This window comes from Pelobates fuscus, chromosome 10 (genome assembly GCF_036172605.1).
Source record: "Pelobates fuscus isolate aPelFus1 chromosome 10, aPelFus1.pri, whole genome shotgun sequence".
NCBI classification, from domain to species: domain Eukaryota; kingdom Metazoa; phylum Chordata; class Amphibia; order Anura; family Pelobatidae; genus Pelobates; species Pelobates fuscus.
This window is the reverse complement of record NC_086326.1, coordinates 138434796-138458702: the sequence shown is the minus strand read 5'-3', so window position 1 is coordinate 138458702 and position 23907 is coordinate 138434796. Positions and strand designations below refer to the sequence as shown.

The window sequence follows — 23907 nt, the reverse complement described above, 5'->3', positions numbered from 1 at the left end:
TTTGTATGTATGTCTTGTGTGTGTATGTGTCTTGTGTGTGTCTGTATATATGTGTCTTGTGTGTGTCTGTATGTCTTGTGTGTGTGTCTTGTTTTTGTATGTATGTCTTGTGTGTGTGTCTTGTTTTTGTATGTATGTCTTGTGTGTGTGTCTTGTTTTTGTATGTATGTCTTGTGTGTGTGTCTTGTTTTTGTATGTATGTCTTGTGTGTGTATGTGTCTTTGTATGTGTCTTGTGTGTGTCTGTATATATGTGTCTTGTTTTTGTATGTATGTCTTGTGTGTGTGTCTGTGTGTGTGTCTTGTTTTTGTATGTATGTCTTGTGTGTGTGTCTGTGTATGTGTCGTGTGTCTGTCTGTATATATGTGTGTATGTATGTGTGTCTTGTGTCTGTCTGTATGTGTGTGTGCGCCTGTCTGTATGTGTGTGTGCCTGTCTGTATGTGTGTGTGCCTGTCTGTATGTGTGTGTGCCTGTCTGTATGTGTGTGTGCCTGTCTGTATGTGTGTGTGCCTGTCTGTATGTGTGTGTGCCTGTCTGTATGTATGTATGTATGCCTGTCTGTCTGTCTGTCTGTCTGTCTGTCTGTCTGTCTGTCTGTCTGTCTGTCTGTCTGTCTGTCTGTCTGTCTGTCTGTCTGTCTGTCTGTCTGTCTGTCTGTATGTATGTATGTATGTATGTATGTATGTATGTATGTATGTATGTATGTATGTATGTATGTATGTATGTATGTATGTATGTATGTATGTATGTATGTATGTATGTATGCCAGCAGGGCCGCCATCAGAAATTTTGGGGCCCCTAACACAGCTCAAGGTCTGGGCCCCCCTTCAAGCCCGCCTCCAAATCCTGTCCACAGGAATACACACACACACACACTAACAGATACAAATACTGAAACAGACATACACACATGCATACACACATGCATACACACAGTGCATACGCATACACTGACATACACATACACTGGCATATACACATACACTGGCATACATACACACACATACACTGGCATACATACACACACACATACACACACACATACACTGGCATACACATACACTGGCATACACATACACTGGCATACACATACACACACACTGGCATACACATACACTGGCATACACACACACTGGCATACACACACACTGGCATACACACACACTGGCATACACACACACTGGCATACACACACTGGCATACACACATACACCTCATTTTCAGCCACCCTCCTCTCCCCTTACCGTCGCAGGAGGGAGGCTGGGGATGATGCGAGTCGGCTGCCTCTCCTCGCGGCCTTTCTCTCCTCCTTCCCGCGCGGAGTAAACTGGGAGGAAGTGACCGGACGTCACTTCCTCCCAGCAGCACTTGCTTCCGGCTGCATTTTATTTATTTTTTTAAAGGGGCCCGGTCGCGCTGACCGGGCCCCTGAAGATAATAGGGCCCATTTGGTGGCCCTAAATGCTTGGGCCACCTGATGGGCCCCATAAGCGTGTGGGCCCCGGTGCAGATGCACCGGCGGCAGTTCCGCTGATACACGTGGGGCCCCCAGGGCCGCCAGGCCCGTGACAATTGTCACGGTTGTCATGCCCTGATGGCGGCCCTGTGTGCCAATCTGTTATACTGGGATACCTAGCTCAGCCTTCCTTCTGGGCATTGCTATAAGGAAGGTTAAAAAAGGGGGGGAAAAAGGTGGGGAGGGGAATTGAGGAGGGATAAGAGGGGAGATGACGCACAGATGAGAAATCCTATTATGCGGAAACAGAGAAGTCGTCTGAATATCACCGAAAGAGGAGACCTTTGTTTGTTCCTTACGAAAATCGAACCAGATATCAAATATTTAGTCTTGCAGCATCAACCTCAAGGATCTCATTAATCACTAGTAAAGGTAATTTCAATTTACTTTATTGTTTTCTCATTAAACTTTATAAAGTTAAAAACATTATAAACATGCATTAATTGGAAATAAAAAGATAAATGAACGTACACGCTCCTTTCGAAAAACATTCCGCACTTGCGCGAAAACTGGTGGGCGGTAAGGAAAATTTTTCAACCAAAAAGATGCATTAGTGGGCGGTAGTTAGAAAAAGGTTGACTACCACTGATCTAAACTAAAGCATATTTTTACAGCCCTGGAGAGCCAATCAAAGTAACTGTGGCATAAGGAGGTAGAATTGTAAATAAAAGGAGGCCTGTGAATCGACTTATGAGATTCATCAAAATAGAGAAACATTGTGAAACACACGGCATTTGGCGGGTCAAAGTTTGCAGTAGACCACAGTGAATACCTTTAACCTACCACTCTCAACAACACAACTGTAAGCAATATTACAGACCTTCAAAAATATAAATTCTTCAAAGGTAGAGAAACATGGACCAACTTTGCCCATTATGAAAAAGCCACATAATGCATTCTTGGCTGGGACATACGATGCATAAATCATGTTTTAACCCACTGACACATACAACTTGAGCAATACACCAAGAAAGGAAAGTTTACAAATCTAGTATGGTCATAAAGGAAACTATACAGTTTACCAAAAAGGAAGTTATGCGAACTATTTCTACTGAAAAACTTCCGTTCAAAGGTTTCACACAATTAACACAACGTTCAAGCTCAGAGTTAGAGTCTCCATTGGAGGAAGCAGACGTTCGTTGTAAGGTTGCAAATCATGGTTTCTCAAGAATAAATCTAGCAATATTTTAACTTCCAAGCTTGGTATCTAATAAAAGTCTAAAATACTCAAACTAAATATACAATACAAGGAAATGAATACACTGTTAGAACACCAGGGCAGGAGTAATATGGAAAATGATCAGAGATCCAGTGCCAAATGTGGATTTGGTGAGATGCTGTCTATGTTGCAATATAATATCTAATCACTTGACGCTCCACCAAGGGAGGGACAGAGCACGTTCCAGGATAGACAGCTTGTCGCCCCAACCGGACATCACTAGCACAGAGCTGCTTTAAAGAACAAGCTAAAACAAATCTCTCTTATTGGAACATAAGTCCCAGTGCTTTATCTGGTAAGATTATTGAGCTGCACAATGTAACAGCTGGAATGCCAATTCAAACCTCAGAGTAAAAAAACATCCATCAACTCACAAGGTCCAGCGAACTTCCCACCTTCCATGCAGGCGATCAAACTGGTATAAAAATAAAATATTTATAAAATGCTCTCATTAGCTGTGTTGGAATTTCACTTAGACTCAAACACAGCCAAAAGATAACAGAAGGCAAAGTAGGAACTAGTCTGTCTTGGTATATTTCTTAGGCTTGACAATAATTGTAATTTCCTCAAACATCACCAGAGACGGCTATCGGGGAAAAAAGGCATTGTCTATGGAGGCTGCGGTGAGATTGGCAGACCTCAGTCCTGTACTCTTGCGCATGCGTAAAAGTACAGGACTGACATGGGCTCCAGGCAGATGAAGAGAACCCAACAGATGAAGATGGGGGGTAGCCACAATGGACAGTTTCAGTAAAAGTCACCTTACCCTTCACCCACAGGCCACCGCACTGACTGTGTCAAGAGCCACTTTAAGCTCCGTTATATATTAATAGATCAGTTACTAAACTGATTAAACAACAGATTATTGTTATGATCTTTATTTGCATCACAGCACACGACATGACATCACATTCTGTCAGGCATGGTCACCTATTTCAGGATATGACATCACATTATGGCAGGCATGGTCACCTATTTTAGGATGTGACATCACATTCTGACAGACATTGTCACCTCTCAGGATATGACCTCACATTCTGGCAGGCATTGTCACCTCTCAGGATATGACATCACATTATGGCAGGCATTGTCACCTCTCAGGATATGACATCACATTATGGCAGGCATTGTCACCTATTGTAGGATGTGACATAACATTCTGGAAGTCATTGTCACCTCTCAGGATATCATAATCCACCCGTGTTCACAGCACTCCGCTTGGATCTGCCTGCAGCTCTTGATGCCCTGCATTATTTTAGAATCCCATGGGATTGCTGACATTCTGGACCTGGGTCACTGTTTACCATTAAGGTGGATGACGTCACCGTGCAGGGTGCGCTCCTTGCAGGAAGCCGGGTCACAGGGCAGAGTGCGTACCTCGCGGGCGGAGCCCAGCCTGGCGCATGCGCGGTGAGATCCTGCCCTAGGTGAGGAAGCGCTGCGCACGCTGCGGCCGGTGGCAGACTCCGTGTCTCGGGGATCGCGATGGACAATAACAGCGATCAGTCCTCCAGCAGTGCCGGCGGCTCTGCGCAGCTCCGTGCCAGGGGGAAAAAGAGAGGAGCCAAGCTGCCCGAGTGCGGACGGTGCTGGGCGCATGGCTGTGCCTCGCCGCTCAAAGACCACAAGAACTTCTGTGCCTGGAGGTGGTGTGTGTGTGCATGGGGTGCCGGCAGGTGGTCAGGAGGCAGAGGGCCATGGCTGCCAGGATGGCATGGCGCAGACAGAAGGCCCTGGAAGTGAAGATGGGGATTCGCTGTCCGGCGGCCAGCACTGGAGGCAGCTCCACCCAAGGGTCCGCACCCAGTGACTCAGGGAGAGTGGTGACGGTTCGGGATCTGTCTGTCACCATCAGAGGACACATGGACAGCGCCCCTGAACTGGCTGTAAGTACAGCTTTTTATAACAATTTCTACCACCCACCACACTTCCCATACTACAACTCACACAATTATTCTCCTTACCAAATGGCTCTGAATGCTGGACCAAGTGGCAGTAACAAAGGTGTAATAAATGGGCCACCAATGGCAAGAGCACCAATGGAAAACCCTTTAATGACATACGCACAAATGGCAAACGCAACAATGTCAAGCGCACCAATGACTAACCCAGCAATGCCAAGCGCACCAATGGCTAACCCAGCAATGTCAAGCGCATCAATGGCTAACCCAGCAATGCCAAGCGCACCAATGGCTAACCCAGCAATGTCAAGCGCATCAATGGCTAACCCAGCAATGTCAAGCGCATCAATGGCTAACCCAGCAATGCCAAGCGCATCAATGGCTAACCCAGCAATGCCAAGCGCACCAATGGCTAACCCAACAATGCCAAGTGCACCAATGGCTAACCCAGCAATGTCAAGCGCATCAATGGCTAAACCAGCAATGCCAAGAGCAACAATGTCAAGCGCACCACCAATGGCAAACGCAATCATGTCAAGCGCACCACCAATGGCAAACCCAATCATGTCAAGCGCACCACCAATGGCAAACCCAATCATGTCAAGCGCACCACCAATGGCAAACCCAATCATGCCAAGCGCACCACCAATGGCAAACCCAGCAATGCCAAGCGCACCAGTGGCTAACCCAGCAATGCCAAGCGCACCAGTGGCTAGCCCAGCAATGCCAAGCGCACCAGTGGCTAGCCCAGCAATGCCAAGCGCACCAGTGGCTAACCCAGCAATGCCAAGCGCACCAGTGGCTAACCCAGCAATGCCAAGCGCACCAGTGGCTAACCCAGCAATGCCAAGCGCACCAGTGGCTAACCCAGCAATGCCAAGCGCACCAGTGGCTAACCCAGCAATGCCAAGCGCACCAGTGGCTAACCCAGCAATGCCAAGCGCACCAGTGGCTAACCCAGCAATGCCAAGCGCACCAGTGGCTAACCCAGCAATGCCAAGCGCACCAGTGGCTAACCCAGCAATGCCAAGCGCACCAGTGGCTAACCCAGCAATGCCAAGCGCACCAGTGGCTAACCCAGCAATGCCAAGCGCACCAGTGGCTAACCCAGCAATGCCAAGCGCACCAGTGGCTAACCCAGCAATGCCAAGCGCACCAGTGGCTAACCCAGCAATGCCAAGCGCACCAGTGGCTAACCCAGCAATGCCAAGCGCACCAGTGGCTAACCCAGCAATGCCAAGCGCACCAGTGGCTAACCCAGCAATGCCAAGCGCACCAGTGGCTAACCCAGCAATGCCAAGCGCACCAGTGGCTAACCCAGCAATGCCAAGCGCACCAGTGGCTAACCCAGCAATGCCAAGCGCACCAGTGGCTAACCCAGCAATGCCAAGCGCACCAGTGGCTAACCCAGCAATGCCAAGCGCACCAGTGGCTAACCCAGCAATGCCAAGCGCACCAGTGGCTAACCCAGCAATGCCAAGCGCACCAGTGGCTAACCCAGCAATGCCAAGCGCACCAGTGGCTAACCCAGCAATGCCAAGCGCACCAGTGGCTAACCCAGCAATGCCAAGCGCACCAGTGGCTAACCCAGCAATGCCAAGCGCACCAGTGGCTAACCCAGCAATGCCAAGCGCACCAGTGGCTAACCCAGCAATGCCAAGCGCACCAGTGGCTAACCCAGCAATGCCAAGCGCACCAGTGGCTAACCCAGCAATGCCAAGCGCACCAGTGGCTAACCCAGCAATGCCAAGCGCACCAGTGGCTAACCCAGCAATGCCAAGCGCACCAGTGGCTAACCCAGCAATGCCAAGCGCACCAGTGGCTAACCCAGCAATGCCAAGCGCACCAGTGGCTAACCCAGCAATGCCAAGCGCACCAATGGCTAAACCAGCAATGCCATGGGCACCAATGTCAAACCCAGCAATGTCAAGCGCACCAATGTCAAACCCAGCAATGTCAAGCGCACCGATGTCGAACCCAGCAATGTCAAGCGCACCAATGTCGAACCCAGCAATGTCAAGCGCACCAATGTCGAACCCAGCAATGTCAAGCGCACCAATGTCGAACCCAGCAATGTCAAGCGCACCAATGTCGAACCCAGCAATGTCAAGCGCACCAATGTCGAACCCAGCAATGTCAAGCGCACCAATGTCGAACCCAGCAATGTCAAGCGCACCGATGTCGAGCCCAGCCACGCCAACCACATCCATGTCAAACCCACCAGTGGCAAGCGCATTTAGAAGTATTCCAAGAACCCACGTCCCAAGTCAGCCAGTAAACCAGTGGCAGGATGCCTGTCCAAACATAAGTATGACATCTTCAAGACCACAACTGCAACCTGTATCATTCGTCCCTTTCATAGTAGTTATGAATGTAGGTGAAAATTTTTGCCAGGACACAGTGTAAGCTCACAGTATAGGATGCACTTGTATTATCCCTCGTACCCTAGACAAAGTGTTGCCACTCCTGCTTGTGTCCCACCTCTCTTCACTTATGAAGCAACCCCATCATATCACGAGGCCGTGGCAAGCGTGTTTTCTCCTCCCAGCAGCAAAGATTGTGGCTTGGTTTCTCTGAATTCCCCCACTAACAATTAGAGCACCTGAGGTGTAGCAGAGTGTGAGGCGAACATAGAGGCAAGCCAGTTCACCACCACAGTTATCGAGGATGACAAGTGATACCACCTCTGTGAGCAGTTAGGTTCATGCATGTCTATCATCAACACCACTACTACCACAATACTGCTAAGGAGTAAACAGCCATGGCACCACTGCACTCACAACTACTTTAATACACTATGCTTAAACCTCCTTGTGGATTTATGTTGATTTTCTTTGCTAATCATTCAGGTTGAACTGAAAATGATTTCAGGTTCAATAGTTCAGTAATTCAGAACTTTCTAATAGTTCCATCTTCAGTTGTCTTGCCTACATTGCTCTGGATCATGGCAGAGGATTGTGAGATATATTTGGGATCCACCTCTTGGCCACTGCCAGGTCAAATGCGGGTGCGTCACTCAGCAGTTGTGGTTGAAGCGACAACCAGCTCACAAAATGTGTGCCAAAAGAGAATGTTGGAGTTCTTCCCAACGTGTGTATTATGCCCTAAATGTATGTTGGTTGTCCGTTTGCCACGGCTTGCGGTTTGGTAAATAGGTCCCTTCGTTGTGTTCATTTCATGAAACATATTGGGTTGTCCCCCAGGGTGAGAGTTCATGGGGATTTCGGGTTCGAGACAGAAGTAGCCGAACTGGGGGCAGATGTGGTTTGGAGAAGTTTACCATTTTGGCTATTGTTACCTTGGATTTGAAGTTTGCTTTTTATTCTCACTTTGGTGGATTGCCCTAATAGTTGAGGTTTGGAATGCCTACCGTTGCAATAATGTTCAATTCGGTTCTAGATGCACCATTAGTGTCATCACATGGTTCTACCAATTTTAACAAATAATGGTTTGTAGTTTAAAGCCCAGATATGTGTATATTATACATCTAACAGGATTTGGTTTTCTTGTGTGAAACATATAGTAATAAGTAGCCATGGGTTTGTAATCAAAGTTATTGCTGACCTGGATGCAAAATAAGTAAAATTTAAATACACTGATTTAAGATTAACGGTTACATGTAAATCACCAAGTTCAGTCAAGTTGGATTTCTTCCCAACTCTTGATATTTTGTCCTAAATGTGTATGTTGGTGGATTCTCCTGATAGTTGAGGTGTGGAATGCCCATCGCAATAATGTTCTTGATCAAGTTAAAGGAACACTAGTGTCATGAATACAAATGTGTATTACGGACACTATAGTGTTAAAAATTAATTTTAGGTGGCCGGCCCCCCCTTGCCACATTATAGGTATAAAATGTACCATGTGCGTGTCTCGCCGCGGATGGCTCCGCCAACTTGGCTGAGATCATCAAAGCTGTTGATCTTGGCCAATCCAGGCTATTGCACATGCATGGCAAAACCCTGCACTGCACCAGTAAGAATCTCCTCATAGATATGCATTGACTCAATGCATCTCTGTGAGGAACCTTCAGCACCAGTGCTGCTGACCTATGAAGCACCTCTAGTAGCTGTCTGAGTGACAGTCACTGGAGGTGTTCCTAGGCAGTAATGTAAACACTGTCTTTTTACTGAAAACCTACAGGGACATGCTATAGACACCAGGACAACTACATTAAGCTGTAGTTGTTCTGGTGACTATAGTGTCCCTTTAAACATTCAATTTGGTACTAGATGCACCATCATGGCTCTGACCGTTCTAACAAATAATTGGTTTGAAGTTAAGAGCCCAGATACATGTACATTATACATGTAGCTGTATTTTCTTCTTTTGTGTAGTGACAAGTAGTCATAGGTTCGTAATCAAAGTTTTTGCTGACTTGAATGCAAAATATCAAAATAATAAGTAAATACACTGATTTAAGATTAATGGTTGCATGTAATAACTAAGTTTCAATGACAAGTGGGTTTGTCAAAGTTACCATATGACAGCCCAGATTATAGTTTCCATAAATCAAAGTAAAATGTTTACTAGCTTACACCTTGCAATATTAGATATCTTACCTGCCCCAGCTAAATTTCAAACATAAATGAGAGAAAACCCAAAGTTAGTAGATATTAGTAGAAAGTAGGTCCAGGCACTCAAGGTCTCTTTAAAAAGGCAGGTTTATTGAAAACTGAATGAGCAACGTTTCGGCCTACACAGTGCTTTGTCAACCTTGACCTCTGTGTAGGCCGAAACGTTGCTCATTCAGTTTACAATAAACCTGCCTTATTGAAGAGACCTTGAGTGCCTGGACCTGCTTTCTATTAAATTTTTTACTTAATTTGGGTTTTGCATCTGGTGAAAGTGCGATATTCTTTATCTTTGAAACAACACTTCCTATTGAAGTGTGTTGTAACACAGGGAACAAGTTACGGTGAGAGTTTAAGGGCTGGCCCTATGTTGCAGGTTTCATTTTTGAAGTTGGGGAAGACTGCCACTATTTACATCTGTGCGACACATAATATGTTGGCTGTTTTAATGAGCAACCTTTGTACCACCTTGACGTTGCCTTTGATTGTATTGTAATCTTACAAATGTTAGCTGTGCTCTTCCTTTTATCCACATTTCTTGTTAAACAGGCCAAGAAAATAAACTAGCCAGCAGAGAAAATAACATTTGTTGCTGTGTTGTTGTTGCAACTGCACCTTGGAAATATTACTGATGGCTATAGTTACCTGTGTGTATATTTACCTTATTGGGTGGCAGGGATACTGACAGTAATAATTCAGTGAAGCATTCAATACGCTCATATAAGCAGTGTTAAATAAAGAAATAAAATCACTATAGTGCACGCACTGTAGTTGCTGTGATGGACAAGCACCATGGAAGGGAAGGACCATATCTTTATGCTGATTTTCTAGCAATTCTATTGGCACATTGTGTACATGAAATTATGTCTTTGTTTCTTCCATGCCAATCTATATCCAGGCTGCAGAGTTCACTGTAATCATGCAATCACAGAAATATCTTGTCAAAATCTTGTTACACACATACAAAGTTTAGGCACCGTAACAACTTAAATGTAAATGAAGTTGTTATAGTGCCAAGAGGCCCCCAGGTGCTCTCTTACTATTCTGGAACGGTTTAACCCTAAAGTGATCCTCCAGCGCCGATCTCAATTTCCACCAAGGCGGCATCCAGCCTCTGAAAGCTCTGTTTAGGGAAGCACTGAGTGCCACCGGGAAGGGGAGGAGCTGATTTGCGGACAACGGTCTGATGAAGCTCTCAGCCAATCAGTGACTCCCTATTCACAAAACTGGCTTGAAAATTTAAGGTTTTTTTTTTTTTCTAATCCAGTTTTGTGAATGGGGATTTACAGATTGTCTGAGAGCATCAGCTGACTGCTCTCAGCCAATCAGCGGCACCCCTGCACTATGCGCTTCCTGAAACTGAGATTTCAGAAGTCTGATGCTGCCTGGGGAAGTTGAGATCGCAGCTGGAGGCTCACTTTGGGGTTAAATGGTTAGAAAACCGTTTACCCCTTAAGGGTCTCCGGGCACCATAACAACTTAATTTAGATAAAGTTGTTATGGTGTCTGGAGTGCCCCTTTAATCCAAATGTAGTATTGCAAAAACAACAAGATGAGAATATCCAATTAGTAAGAAAATGGAAAACTATTCTGTATACAACACAAAAAATAGATCTTCATATAGTCATGTATGTAAAGCGCTACGGAATATTTTGTAAAGCGCTACGGAATCTGCTGGCGCTATATAAATGGCAATAATAATATTGCACAGTTCTAAAGCATTTAATTGGCCGATGTCTGGTGCTAATGAGAAAGTTAGTGCTAGGCAACAGTGGGCTGATTGTCAGCCTCCAGGTACCATTCAGTAAATCAGCTGGTCAATCCAGTTGGAGTAACAGAAAACAAAGCATATAATGCAATTCCGCATTTAATTCTAGACAGCAAATGGGCTCAGAAATCCTAAACTCTGCTTGCTTTTTTGAACGGACGCAATGTAGTGCATGAAACAATCTTTCTTTGCGCATTTATTTTTAGTGCTGCTTTTTGTCACTATGGTAAGGCCAATTTTGCTCGGATTATGTTATGAGACTATGCGGTCTGCATCTTTAGTAGAATCAATCAGGGTAATGGTTATACATTGGGCATCTTTATATTGTGAGAACCTAGAGCTCTAAGTCCGGGTTTAAAGCATCTTATGTTTTTACCTACCTTGAACACTGACTGAAAGGAGGAGGAAGGTCCCCAATATTAAGATTCCAAATTGATCCTCCATTCTTCAAAAAAATTGTTTCCTCACTAGGTTTAAATGACTTGACCAGACTACAGAATAGCTGGAAAAGGAACTGCGTGGGGACGCAACAAATGCAAAGTCCTCCGTTTCTTTGGATTCAGATCCTTGATGTCTAAAACAGAAAAAAAAAAAAATACACATTTAAAATTTAATTTATTACCAAAAAACTTTTCGCTTTAGAGTGTCACTTAAAATCAACATGAACAAATTACCAACAGTAATGTCTAACTTTGAGTTCTCCAGCTACTGTTCAATACATTTCTCCGAACGCATCGCCATCCAACTGGTTTTGGGTCATGGGTCCTGTTTTCCACAGCAGCTTAAAAGGGACACTGTGGGCACCCAGGCCACTTCAATGAGCTATAGTGCTACTGCTGTGTCCTTTTTGCACATAGTGCTGCAATGTTAAACACTGCAGATCCATTACATTGCAGCACTAAGTCTGCCCTCAGTGGCTGGGGGTGGTTCCTGAATTGAAAACTGACCTCTGGTCCGTTATCGGACACTGGATGTCCTCACGCTCTGGATGAGGACCTCCATCGACAGATTTTTTTCCCCTTAGGAAAGCATTGATTCAATGCTTTTCTATGGGAATTTCTAATGCACGTGTGGCATTTGCCACACATGCGCATTAGACCCCGCTCGTCGTGTGACGAAGTAGGGGACGGAACGTCAACCCAGCGCCGAGGGACATCGGCACTGGGAAACGATAAGTAAATAGTTTTTAACCCTTTATCGGGGGCGGGGGTAGAGGGAACTCTAGTGCCAGGAATACAGCTTTGTATTCCAAACACCATAGTATCCCTTTAAGAATCAGGAACCAAACTTTAACACAATGAAAAATGAAACCATATTCTTAAAAACATAAAATATATATACAAACATTACTATACAGAAAAAAAAAAATCAATGTGTATACTCTAGCTTGGTACCAATTTCAGAGCAAAATTAAGGCTTGGTGGACTAATTATTATTTTTTACACTGATTAATGCAGAAAGCATAATTAGACTTGCTGGGTGAACCTGCACACCTCAACAGTTAATGTAGACAAAGGGGATCTGTGTTAAGATGAATGGAAGGCTGGTTTTGGCTTTCTTTGGCCTCTTGTTTCGGTGAGGTTGACCCGCGCGACCCTGTCAGCCTGGCGCTATTCTTGAATGGAAAAATGTCTATTTGTACAAGGATGTGCCTCAATTACGGTTCCACCATAAATAACTCAATCTGTCCGTTCATCAAACCCCAAGAACTTTTCATTTTAATTGGGGCTCTGGAGGAGTTTAACACAGAGACGCCTGTCATTTCCAATTTGGGTGGGTATGGGGCATGCGGCCTTCGACCTGTGGCCTAATTTTCACACATCTGTGACTTCTTGGTAATTAGGAAACAAAGAGGGTTCATCGGCACAAGAGAAGAGAGACAGGATAGCCACAGGGGAGAACCATATTAAAAACACTACAGAGACCAAGAGAAGATCATGTGCTGCAGAAAAGTCCAGTGCTCCTAGAGTGTACTTGGCACCTGCGTGGCAGTAAAGCTTCCCGGAAACTATTTGATCCCAAACTCAATGCAAGTCTCTAGAAATGACACAAAGTACAATCCTAGCTCAAAAGGTGACCGACAACAGCTTAATGTATTTGTTCTGGTGTCTATAGCCTGTCCCTTTTCAGAGAAATGGCCGTGCTTATATTACAGCCTAGGGATACCTCGAGTAGCAGTTACGCAGACGGCAACTAAAGGTGCTTCCTGGGAAAGAATTGCACAGTGTGCAGCACTGGCATTCAGCATCTGCATGGAGACGTGTGCGGGAATAAGATACTGTGTTCTTGTTTAAAATTACATTTTAGCTTAGATAAGCCTAAATTATTAGTAAGTCACCTAAAAAGTCTCAGAACAGCCCCACCCCCACCCACACCCCTCTTTGTCCATTCGGAATTTTGGGAGGTGTGCCATCAGCTAGCTTGGACCAATGAGGATTGCTCTCAACCAATGAGCTTGTCTGCACTGCATTTATTTGCTCAGCAGAGCTAACGAAGTCCCTGTTTAGGAACTTCCCCCACTCCCCCCCTCTCCCATAGTGTATGCAGGGAGTGGCACCCAGTGTACCCCAGCCTTACAATTGATGATGAGAGAGGGTGGCACCAGGGCACCATAACCACTGTAGTGTGGTGTAGTTGTTATGGTGCTTCCTGTGTTCCTGTAAAAAAAAAAAAATAATAATTCTGAGTGTTCCCTTTAAAAAAAAAAAAAAAACAGCTATGGGTGGTGGCGGTGTTGAGAGAGAGATGCGGGTGGGTGAAGGAGATATCGAAAAATGGGTAAGTAGATAAACATTTACATACAAGAGGGATGAAAAGAGCACTTAGCTGTTAAAAAATTATAAAGTTTTAACAGGGACAGAAAAGAAGAAATAAGAGTACAAAAACGAACATTTGGAGAGGATTCGTTAACAAGTTGCTGTATGCATAAGATGCACTTCACCCTCCCAAATATTGTGCATTAAAGGGGCACTATAGTCACCAGCACAACTACATCTTACTGCAGTTGTTCTGGTTAGTATAGTCTGTCCTTGAAGGCTTTTTAATGTGAACACTGGCTTTTCAGAGAAAAGGCAGTATTTACATTACAGCCTAGAAACGCCTTTAATGGCAGTAAATCAGATGGCCACTAGAGGTCTTTCCTGGGTCAGTGCAGCACTGACGTTCAGCATCTCCATGCTCTGCGTGGAAGCTCGGAACGCTCGTCATGGAGCTGCATTGACTGAGCATGTGCAGTAGCATCCCAATACTTTCCTATGGGATCAAGTTTGCCAAAAAGGCATAGTGGTAGCCGAGCCAGCTGCAACGGGCCCACACAGTGCTGGAAAACTAAAAAAGGGAGTTTTACACCTTAACCAGCGACGAGGGGGGCCAGGAACCTAAAGCGTTGTTTTAAAACGATTGCATACGGAAATCACGTTTGTATTCCTGACTGTATAGAGTTCCTTTAAAAATACAATTTGCACCTTGCTTTCTAGTTACCGTACTATATTTGGACTAGTAGCAGTACTCCTAACGGTAGTAAACAGGTAGTACGGTAAGATAGTGATGTGAAATTAGACCGATAAGACGACAGGTTCAGACTGAACGAGTACATTCTTATGATCACAAAACGTTTACATAATTTTGTTTCTGTGTAAAACATAGAAATTATGGTGACTTTTTAGGTAGAATGTTGGAGAGAGAAAAAAAAAAACACAAGAAACGACACGTCTTGTATAAGATCCTTCCCATTCCTGGGTCACCGGTTTGTGATCTATTTAGATTTCACCCCTGAGTTGTTTTCACGGTGGTGTCCTATTAACAAAGAACGTCTTCCTCTTTGAAATGCCTGCCCTATTCTCATCCTCATAACAGGACTGTCTCTTCACGTGTTCAAATACAATAAACATTCCTCTTAGTGTGATTGTTTACACTCTACGTCTGCCCAGGACAGGATGTACTAACAGCACGCACATTCCTCAGACTGTTATTTATCAACCCCTATTCCTCTATTGCACCACGGTTATAGAATATTAGTCTGTTATCAATACATCATATGAAATAGTGGATGACGTACAGAAATATTGTCTTAATGATTGGCAGACAAATATTATATACACACACACACAGACTCCATATTTACTCCACACACAGACTCCAAGGGTGACTGCCATTACTTTCTCAAGCTAAATCGGGGGGCTTAATCTCCACTTCGCTCTCACCTTTCAATTCTATTACTTGGTTCCAATCCCCAACACTGTACTGCTTTAAACCCCCCCTCCCCCCTTAAATTGTAAGCTTGTTTGAGCAGAGTCTTCATCCACCTATGGTTTCTGACAAAATAAAATTCCTATCTATATTATTATCGGTATTTACATAGTGCCAACTTAGCACTTTACAAAATTATATATCTAAAATTTAAGATTGTTTGAGTAGGGCCACTAACACCCTCTGTCCCTGTACGTCCAACTTATCTTGTTGCAAATACTTGTCTGTTCGTCTATCTAGTTAGTGTACAGCGCTGCGGAATTTGTTGGCACAAAAATAAAAATGTAATAATAATACACACACCAAATGATGCTGACATTTAATGTACCAATGAATGACTACTTGTCTTATGTATTTTTCTATGGTTGTCAAAACTTGACTAAAAGGCAGAGGCAATCGATATTACGACAAGTTGTCATAATTTCTTCCAGCCATCACTAGTGAAGGCTGTGAGGAGAAAAAAGCATAATCCGTGGAAGCCCCTCCACTGAACTAGCAGGGCAGTGCAGGGTTTAAAGGGACACTATGGGCTCCAATTCAACGTTAATGCATTTGTCATCGCTTGCATTTTTTATGTTTTTTTTTTTTCATAAAAAAAGTATTTGCAGAATTATGCACCATAAGCCTCCTTAGCCACGCTCGCTCACTACAAATAAGAGACTTTAATTAAAATAAAATGAAAACAATTTAAAAGAAAAGTGTTTTCCTAAATCAGGATTTTTGAGCGAGCGGGTTAGTGGTTCTTGATGGCAGTGTTGCCAATCTGTCTAAACAAAACAAGTAAAAATAAAGGCGCTAAAAAAGAATGAAAGAAGAAGAAAAAAATGTAACTATAAATCGCACCTTTTTATTTCATAGTTCGTGTTGCCAATCTGCAGTACAGTAAGACCATTACTAAGACACTGAGGTTTCACACAGTCCTTTAACGTTCGCATTTTTATATATGGAATCCATGAAATCAGGCTATTTGGTACGCAGTGTGAGCAGAGGGAAAGGGTGGAGGGGACAAAAAAAAAAAAGGAAGAAATTTAGAAGACCCCCCCACCCAATTGATTGGGATATTTGCTGCATCCTTCAATCTGTGCAACAGTCTACCCACGTTGGAGTAATTGTTACTGCAAACGTTACAGAACGCCATGACCCGTTGCTAGATTTCTGGCACGGGTCCAAGAGAGACGTACTCACTTCAAAGTGTATCCCTAGTTAAAACGTTAAGACACCACAAAACTAAATCCCCGTAGCAGTGTGTTTTTACGCTCTGCGACAAATTGCGCGTCACTGTGTTGGAATGCAAGGCCTGCGGCACACAATGGGTTAACACTGACAGAGGCCAAGAGAGAGAGAGAGAGAGAGAATGCTCCGGTGGGGATGAAATGCACTCTCTCCCCAGTTGCCTGCATTTCTTGAATTAACATTTCTCTCTCTCTCTCTCTCTCTCTCTCTCTCTCTCTCTCATATGGCTTTGTGCCAACACATTAAAGAAGCAGGGAAGCAAGGAAACAAACGATCCTCCCTCTCTTCCTTCAGCTCCTGCCCCCAAAGGCTGCCTCAGGCGCCCTGTCTGACATGCTTTTCAAGGCGCACTAGACTACAGACCAGACATCCTGGCTCCAATACCATTGTGTGGAAGGGGGGGCTGCCTACTCCTTATCCAAGGCCTGGATTAGCATAAGAATTACCAACCTCCTTTATAGGCAGCAAATCCATGCAACACCCCTCCCTCTATCTCCTTAATACATTGCAGGTTTCCTTTAGTCATACTCTCCCCCTCCCCAGCCCCCCCTCCTCGAAATCGGTATAATTCATCCACAAATCATTTCATCCCGTTCGGAGTCTTTGGAGAAATAACACTTTGCAGGCGACGACAGACCATCACCTAACGCAAGCCTATTATTTGAAGCCTGCGCTGGGGTATCCTGCGTTTAAGCCATCAGCAGATTAGTACATCTGGAGGGGCTATTGGCCTGTGTGCCAAGACAGGGGGATATTTCCTGTTGACATGCTTACAGAAAACACTATGGAAATCAAAACCGATAAATTAAAACATTTGTTAAAAAAAAAAGTTTGATTTGCTACACACAAATCCACCTGGTATTGTAATCCCCCTTTCCTTCTAACAGTTACTAGAACTGACCGGTAATAGTCAGGTACAGTGAGGTCCGAATATATTCTACAGGACGCCGTGGCGGCTTATGCAATGTAGGGTCATATACTGTAACTAAACGCCCATTATTTTCACCTAAATTAGGTGTTTTTAAAGAAATATTTAAAGAAAACTTAAAATCTGTAAGCTTTGAAGTTGCTGTTTAGTAGGTGATTGAGTGCGCTGGATCTTGTGTGTTCTATTCAAAAATCGGTGTATTAACCATCTGGGCTCTCCCACGTAAATTAACTAGAATTAAGTCAGAATTTACTGCCGTAGCCTAAAGACCTTGGCCCCTCCAGCAATCTTACACAGCTCACATTATGTCCAGCTATTTATCTAGCCGAGCATCACTAATCTACGGAGCAGGGCTGGTCACATGCAGCACTCCAGATGGCAAACTACATCTCCCAAGATGTATAGCAAGTCAAAGGCTCACAGTGGTTGTGGTGCAATAAAAGAAGGAGAATGAAATGCAACAAAGATTAAACAATAGAAAATAAAATATGTATATGCATATAAGACAAATGCCAACGAGCAGTTAATTGTTAGTTATAATTGTTATTTCACACATAAGTTCATGTTAATGATTTTAATTAGAGCCTGGCATTGAGCTGCACTGCAAGTGAACACACGCTGAATAAATAAACTACATTTGTATACATCCTAATCTAAGGCAAAATATAATCATATGTAAAATGGGTACTTGAGGACTGTATTGATGAATTGTAAAAGGAACATTAACAGCGTTAGGAATACTGGTCTCAAACCGTGAGGGTTTGGAAGGTTTTTACCCTCGCAACCCCTGGTCTCGCAAGGTCATTCCTCCTCCTTTGCTGACATCATCAAGATGGATACTCTCAGCCAATACAATACAATATCCCTACTGGGAATCTTTAGGAGGCTATTGCGCATGCACAGTTTAATGTCACACTGCAACATCAAATAGTCTCTACGAGACCATCTGATTGAGTATCATTTTTTAACTCTCTATGGCGGTAGAAGCACCTCTAGCGACTGTCTGGACATTTATCCCTTCCTTGCAAACAATGTTACCTTAACAAAACAGCATTTATTTATTTTTTGCATTGCAGGGTTCATTGCAAGCTCTGCTGCTTCTGCAGTAATTCAGCAAAACATGGTGTTCACTTTATTTTCTACTGTACTGCTGAAATTTTAGCAATGCTTTAAAACAACCAGGGTTTCTTGGAGTTGGGGAGAGGGGGTTCCACAAACAAGCAAACACTCTAAGCTCCTACTATAGGTGGTACCAAAATAGGCAAACGAGGGAGACACGTGGGAATGTGAAACTAGACATTACATGGTATAGGGAGAATTCACCAAATTATTAGTGGTACTGAAAAAGTTGCCTTTTTTTTTTTAACCCTTTAAGGACACGACGGAAATATTCCGTCACGATTCCCTTTTATTCCAGAAGGGGTTAATTTTATTTTTTAAGTATCCCATTTAATATTAAGCAGGGTGTAAATTATTTTAATTTTCAGTAACCATTTAGACAAATGCAGCCCTCAGTCTTTAGCTCTTATATTCTCTGCAGAGGGTTTAAACACGTGTTCATGAGTCATGGTTGTAGGCTGACTGAGACACATTGAGGGAGATAGGTCAAAGCGATGGTTACATTCAATCATTATTTTGATTCTATTTCTTAAAGTGTGTATCCATGCCTCCCCACCATCCTGCTTTTGTTGGGACAGTCTCAATTTCTGGGACCAGTTTTGCCGTCCTGAGTTTGTTCAATGGTATTCTGCTTATCGGGGCACCAAGGCACTGTCCCCAAATAAGCATAACGCCCACCTCCTGCCAGTGTCCCGCTTCTTGGGATGCTGCGGCATGCATAAAAGGTGATCGTTTAAAAAAAAAAAAAAGTTTTTTTTTTTTTTTTTTTAAAAAGTGAATACAGAACTTTTTCACATCGAACAAAGCAGTGGAAAAATGTATAAATATAATGTGCAACTGAAGACCCCCCCCCCCCCCCCCCCCAAAGTGTATATTAAAAAATGATGGTTAAGGCACAAAAGCAGCAACAGATGAGAAAAAAAATAACCAATACAAGACAGTAGATAAACATGCCCCTTGCTAGGAAAGGTAGGAAAGGTCACAGCTCCAAAGCGATTGTAGTTCCGAGTCAGCTTTAAAATCAATCTCCTTATAAAATATATCTTCTAAAAGGAACACGTTAAGCCCTGGTCTCATTGAAAAAATCCCCCCATAGCCTGATTTATGGTTCCCAGAATTGAGAGGGTCAGCCATGAAACACTTTCATTCTGCAATAAATTCACTTCTAAAAAGAAGAGCGTGCTCCCCAATCGTCTTCCACACGACGTAGAGCCAGATGGTGGGGGATCAGTAACGGCCGCGCTTTACATTACAAATTAACCAAGGAGCGATAGCTTCATTACTCTGTATAATTTAATTGAAGATTACTTGTACAGTTTGTACAGACAACACAATGTTTAAATTAACATAGAATGTATATCTCCAGACAGCAAAAATTATTGCAAATACAGCCAGCAGTCAAATAGAAAATTCAAGCACATGGACAACTATGACTTCTTAATATGCACACTGTCAATGTGACGCTTTACCCAGCTTTCCAAAACCCTAAATAATGGGAATCTGGGCCGTTCCACTTCAACCAAGACCTGAAAGCCACAAACATTTCCCATTGTCCCAATGAAAAAGACAGACAGACAGATTGGTTTTAAATGATTCAAGTCCCACACGTTCAATACATTTATTTCAAAAACACATTTTATGCATTGCAGTTCATATTTTCTGTGACACAGGTATCACAATTGCCATGTTAGAAGCGCTATGCAATCATGCTGCATAGTAAGTGTGCAATCCCATCGTACTGGTGCTTTCATTGGGAATTTTGCACAATTTCAAAGAACAGGCTGGTGAGAATACCTGGATCACCGCATTTAACAAAACAGATATTCCTCTCTGGCTCTCTCTCAATGTCACTCCTTCCTAGCAGCCACCTTTATCCTCCTTCCAAATCCCGGCCTCCGACAGTCTCTCATATATTTATACCAGCCTCAGCGATTCTTCCTTCTATCCAGATTTCCATTTACCTTCCCCCCCTTGCCTTTCCTCCCTAACCACAATCCCTATAGTTCTGCCTAAAGTGCAATGCACCGGTCATGGTACAGCAGGGGTGCCCAAAAGGTAGATCCCCAGATGTTGTAGAACTACAACTCCCAAGATGCTTTGCATGCATTAGCATGTCTTTACAATGGCAAAGCATCATGGAAGCTGTAGTTTTAAACATCTGGGGATCTACCTGTTGGGCACCTCTGTGGCGCAGACAGTCATGACAATTTATATGCAGATGTTTTAGGGGCTATTATACTCTTAAGGTGAACTTTTATTGTACTTTTTTTTAAATAAATGTTCACATGCTCCAACTTCTCTCCACTTTCTACCATCTGTCCCTACCCTATCGTTCTAAGTCCTATCTACCCTGCTCTATGCCATCCTCCCATAACCCTCCGACCCATTTCCTTTTTACCACCTTCCACTTTAGCCGTCTTCCTATGTTACCAGTAAGCGGTGTGACCTCATTAGCGGATAATAAATCACATTAAATCACTACGAGCACTTCAAAACTCCTTTTTCACTAACTTAAGGGTTCTAAAGAGTTCTAACAAATTAGCAGCACGGCTTTTATAAAAAGCAGGTGACAATAGGGAAGGCCGAGTTAACTATTTACTGCGGTACAAATAACTTTATCTACAAAGGAATTTGCTGAAGAATGTTCAAATACTACACGTTATTGAGTTGCTAAAGCAACTTTAACACTCATTGGTTAAATATACTTAAAAGATTGAGGGTATATAATTAGTCAAACGTTACAGCATACATTGACACAATGGCTGCCACAGCTCATTAACCTATTATTGGTTTCCAGCACACATTCAAGTGAAAAGAAACACACAACGACGATGAAACAAATTTACACTATAAACAGTAATTTTAAAAATTAAAAAGGGGGGTAGGGGGAGCTTTGGACCACGAATAAAGGAAAGCTAAACTTATGCCACAGAAAGTGTGTGTGTGTGTGTGTGTGTGTGTTTGTCCCACAGCATTTGTGATGTCATTCCCATGATGCTCTAGGAGTCGTTCACTTGCACTAAGCATCACAGACATTCCTTGTGCTGTATGTGTGTTTACACGATTGATTTGTCACAGAGCTAATTCATTGGCTTACAGTGCAATGAAGCAGATTGTGCCCGATCTATACACCAGAGGGCCAATCATTGGGCCACTTTGCGAATTCACAGGTTCCCCAGTAGCTGGAATATGAGCAATACGTCATGGCCAGTCAAATCGCATATAAACAGCAATGGCTTCCTAAAATCGCTTACTATGTCAGAGCATTGACACTGGGAAGGGCTTTTAGGAAGCCAGTGTTGTTAATACACAATTTATTGTAGCCATTCAAATGAAGTCTGCAGAATTAAATTAGATACAGGATTAGGATGAATCACTGAACAAATTTTAAAACGGAATAGTAGGTCACCAAGCAAGTCAAAGTCACTTCTGTATACATTGAATGCATGGTGAACTCAATGTAACATAGAAAGAGTTACTTACTTTTCCTCCATTCGATAAGTTTAAAATAGTGTACCGAAAGGGGATACTGGGATCAGTCGCAAATTTGTTCAGGATAACTCCAGATAAAGTGGAGTGACACAAGCTCAAATATAAAAGACCAAAGGTCAAAAATAAAAAAATAGTTTATTAAAATGAGAATGTAAAAATTGCTTCTAGCAATAACCCAAAGTGCTATATACACACAAAAAAGTTAAATATATATAATAAAAGAATAAATCAATGTTTGATAAATCGATATATAAACGAAAGTCAATAGACTCTAGCGTCTTGGATGTGATAATACACAAAAAAGCACACGTCTGCGCTTGGTAGAATGGGTGTAGCTAGGGAGGACAGCAGCTAAACCGGGTTAGGTATATATAGAATGGTTGAGCATGTGTACGAATCATGCATACATTGCACTAAATATATGGTGGAATAGTGCTATTGCTGAATCAGGATAACCAATACTCCAGCTGCAACTCCAATATAGCAGAAAAGCCAGATAAAGCCTGTGGTGCCAATAAGGACAGATGCATCAATTATAAAAGGATACAGAGTATGCGGTCTAAAAGGCACAAACTCACGCAGAGCAATAGTGAACTAAATAATGACAAGCAAATACCTGCTAACTGAGATGTCAATACTGAAATTAATATTGTTGTAAACATATATATATATATAATATAAAGCACTGCTGTAAGCTGGTCTAATACTACTGTGGTAGCGTCTGAATGCCGCATACCACGTGGTTAGTGGTAGAAACAATTATTTTAAGCCGCTCTGCCTTGACACACCGAGACACTGGCTAACAGCTGGGAGAGAAACTTTTTTGTAAATAGGATTTTCCCCCTAATCTATGCATTTTCTAGCAAAACTGCTACCACAATGTAGAAATGTAATCTTTGTTTGTTTGGGAAATGACACGTGCCCTTTAAAAGAAGATTTACATTGTGTGCCATGGTTGTGCGGGGAACCGAATTGTAATGTCACTTCCTGAATCTTTAATATAAAATGTAAAAAGCTAAATGCAAGTAATGGGCAACTTTCAATCATTTTATTCAATGGTTTCACTCCCAGAATAGTGATGGTTCTTTGTCTAGTAAATGGACTGCGCTGTTAAATCAGGAACAATTCACAAACTCCCAGTAACAGGCATCAATCTATAACCACTTAAGCTGTTCAGTTACTTACACAGCCAGCAAAACGCACTCCAAGTAATTAGTTATCCTAGAAACCCGGCCTGGTCAATAGCCTCCAGTGGTGTTTGTGTGCGTCTCCTTTTTATTTTGTCTTCACAGCTCTACAAACCATAAAACTAGAACCAAGAGCTTGCTTTCTGAGGCTGAACAAACTCTGCTTCAAAGAGGGTGTCAAAACCAGGCCTAATCTTTCAATGAACAGACAAAAGCAGAGTTCAAGGGTTGTGTTTATATTTCAACACTAAACCGTGCCCACCCCCTTTTAAGGCTGCCCGGGTGAATGCTTTTTTTTTTAATTTTATTTTTTCTATTGCATAATATTTTTTTTTTCACTTTTACTGCATTACTCATGTGCGCTCTCATAAAAATAACTAAATGGATGATAAACTTTAACAATAACCTTTCCTTTTTACATGTGAGCATAGGTTCATTAAAAGCACACTTCATTTAATGGGAGGGAATTCTCAAAAAAAAAAAAATTAATTGTGAGGGGAATAGTCAGCCTGTTTGTTCCACGCTATGTAAGGTTTTACTCCAGTTACTATGAGTAAGAGTTAAAAGGGCTTGTTGTAGTGCTTATGGTGGAAGGAGTCCTCATTACTTGGGTGTACAGGGCTTTGTGTGTCAGGGGAACCCAAGTTTTGCCAAACTGCTCAAAAATGGTTTGACAAAAAACTGGAGGGACTGGACCCAAAATGCCTATGTGCACCAACC

The 23907-nt window shown here is 43.0% G+C and overlaps 1 protein-coding gene and 1 pseudogene across 1 annotated transcript in view; one reads left to right on the top strand and one right to left on the bottom strand.

Moving 5' to 3' along the window:
• BMPR1A (bone morphogenetic protein receptor type 1A) overlaps positions 1-23907 on the bottom strand; it is a 98378-nt gene that overhangs the window by 20835 nt on the left and 53636 nt on the right. Inside the window, exon 3 of the mRNA XM_063433595.1 lies at positions 11361-11554. Within this exon, the coding sequence (XP_063289665.1) occupies positions 11361-11424 (64 nt within the window). The 5' untranslated portion in view covers positions 11425-11554. The remainder of the gene's footprint in view (positions 1-11360; positions 11555-23907) is intronic.
• On the top strand, positions 4223-7244 carry LOC134575514 (doublesex- and mab-3-related transcription factor 1A-like; annotated as a pseudogene).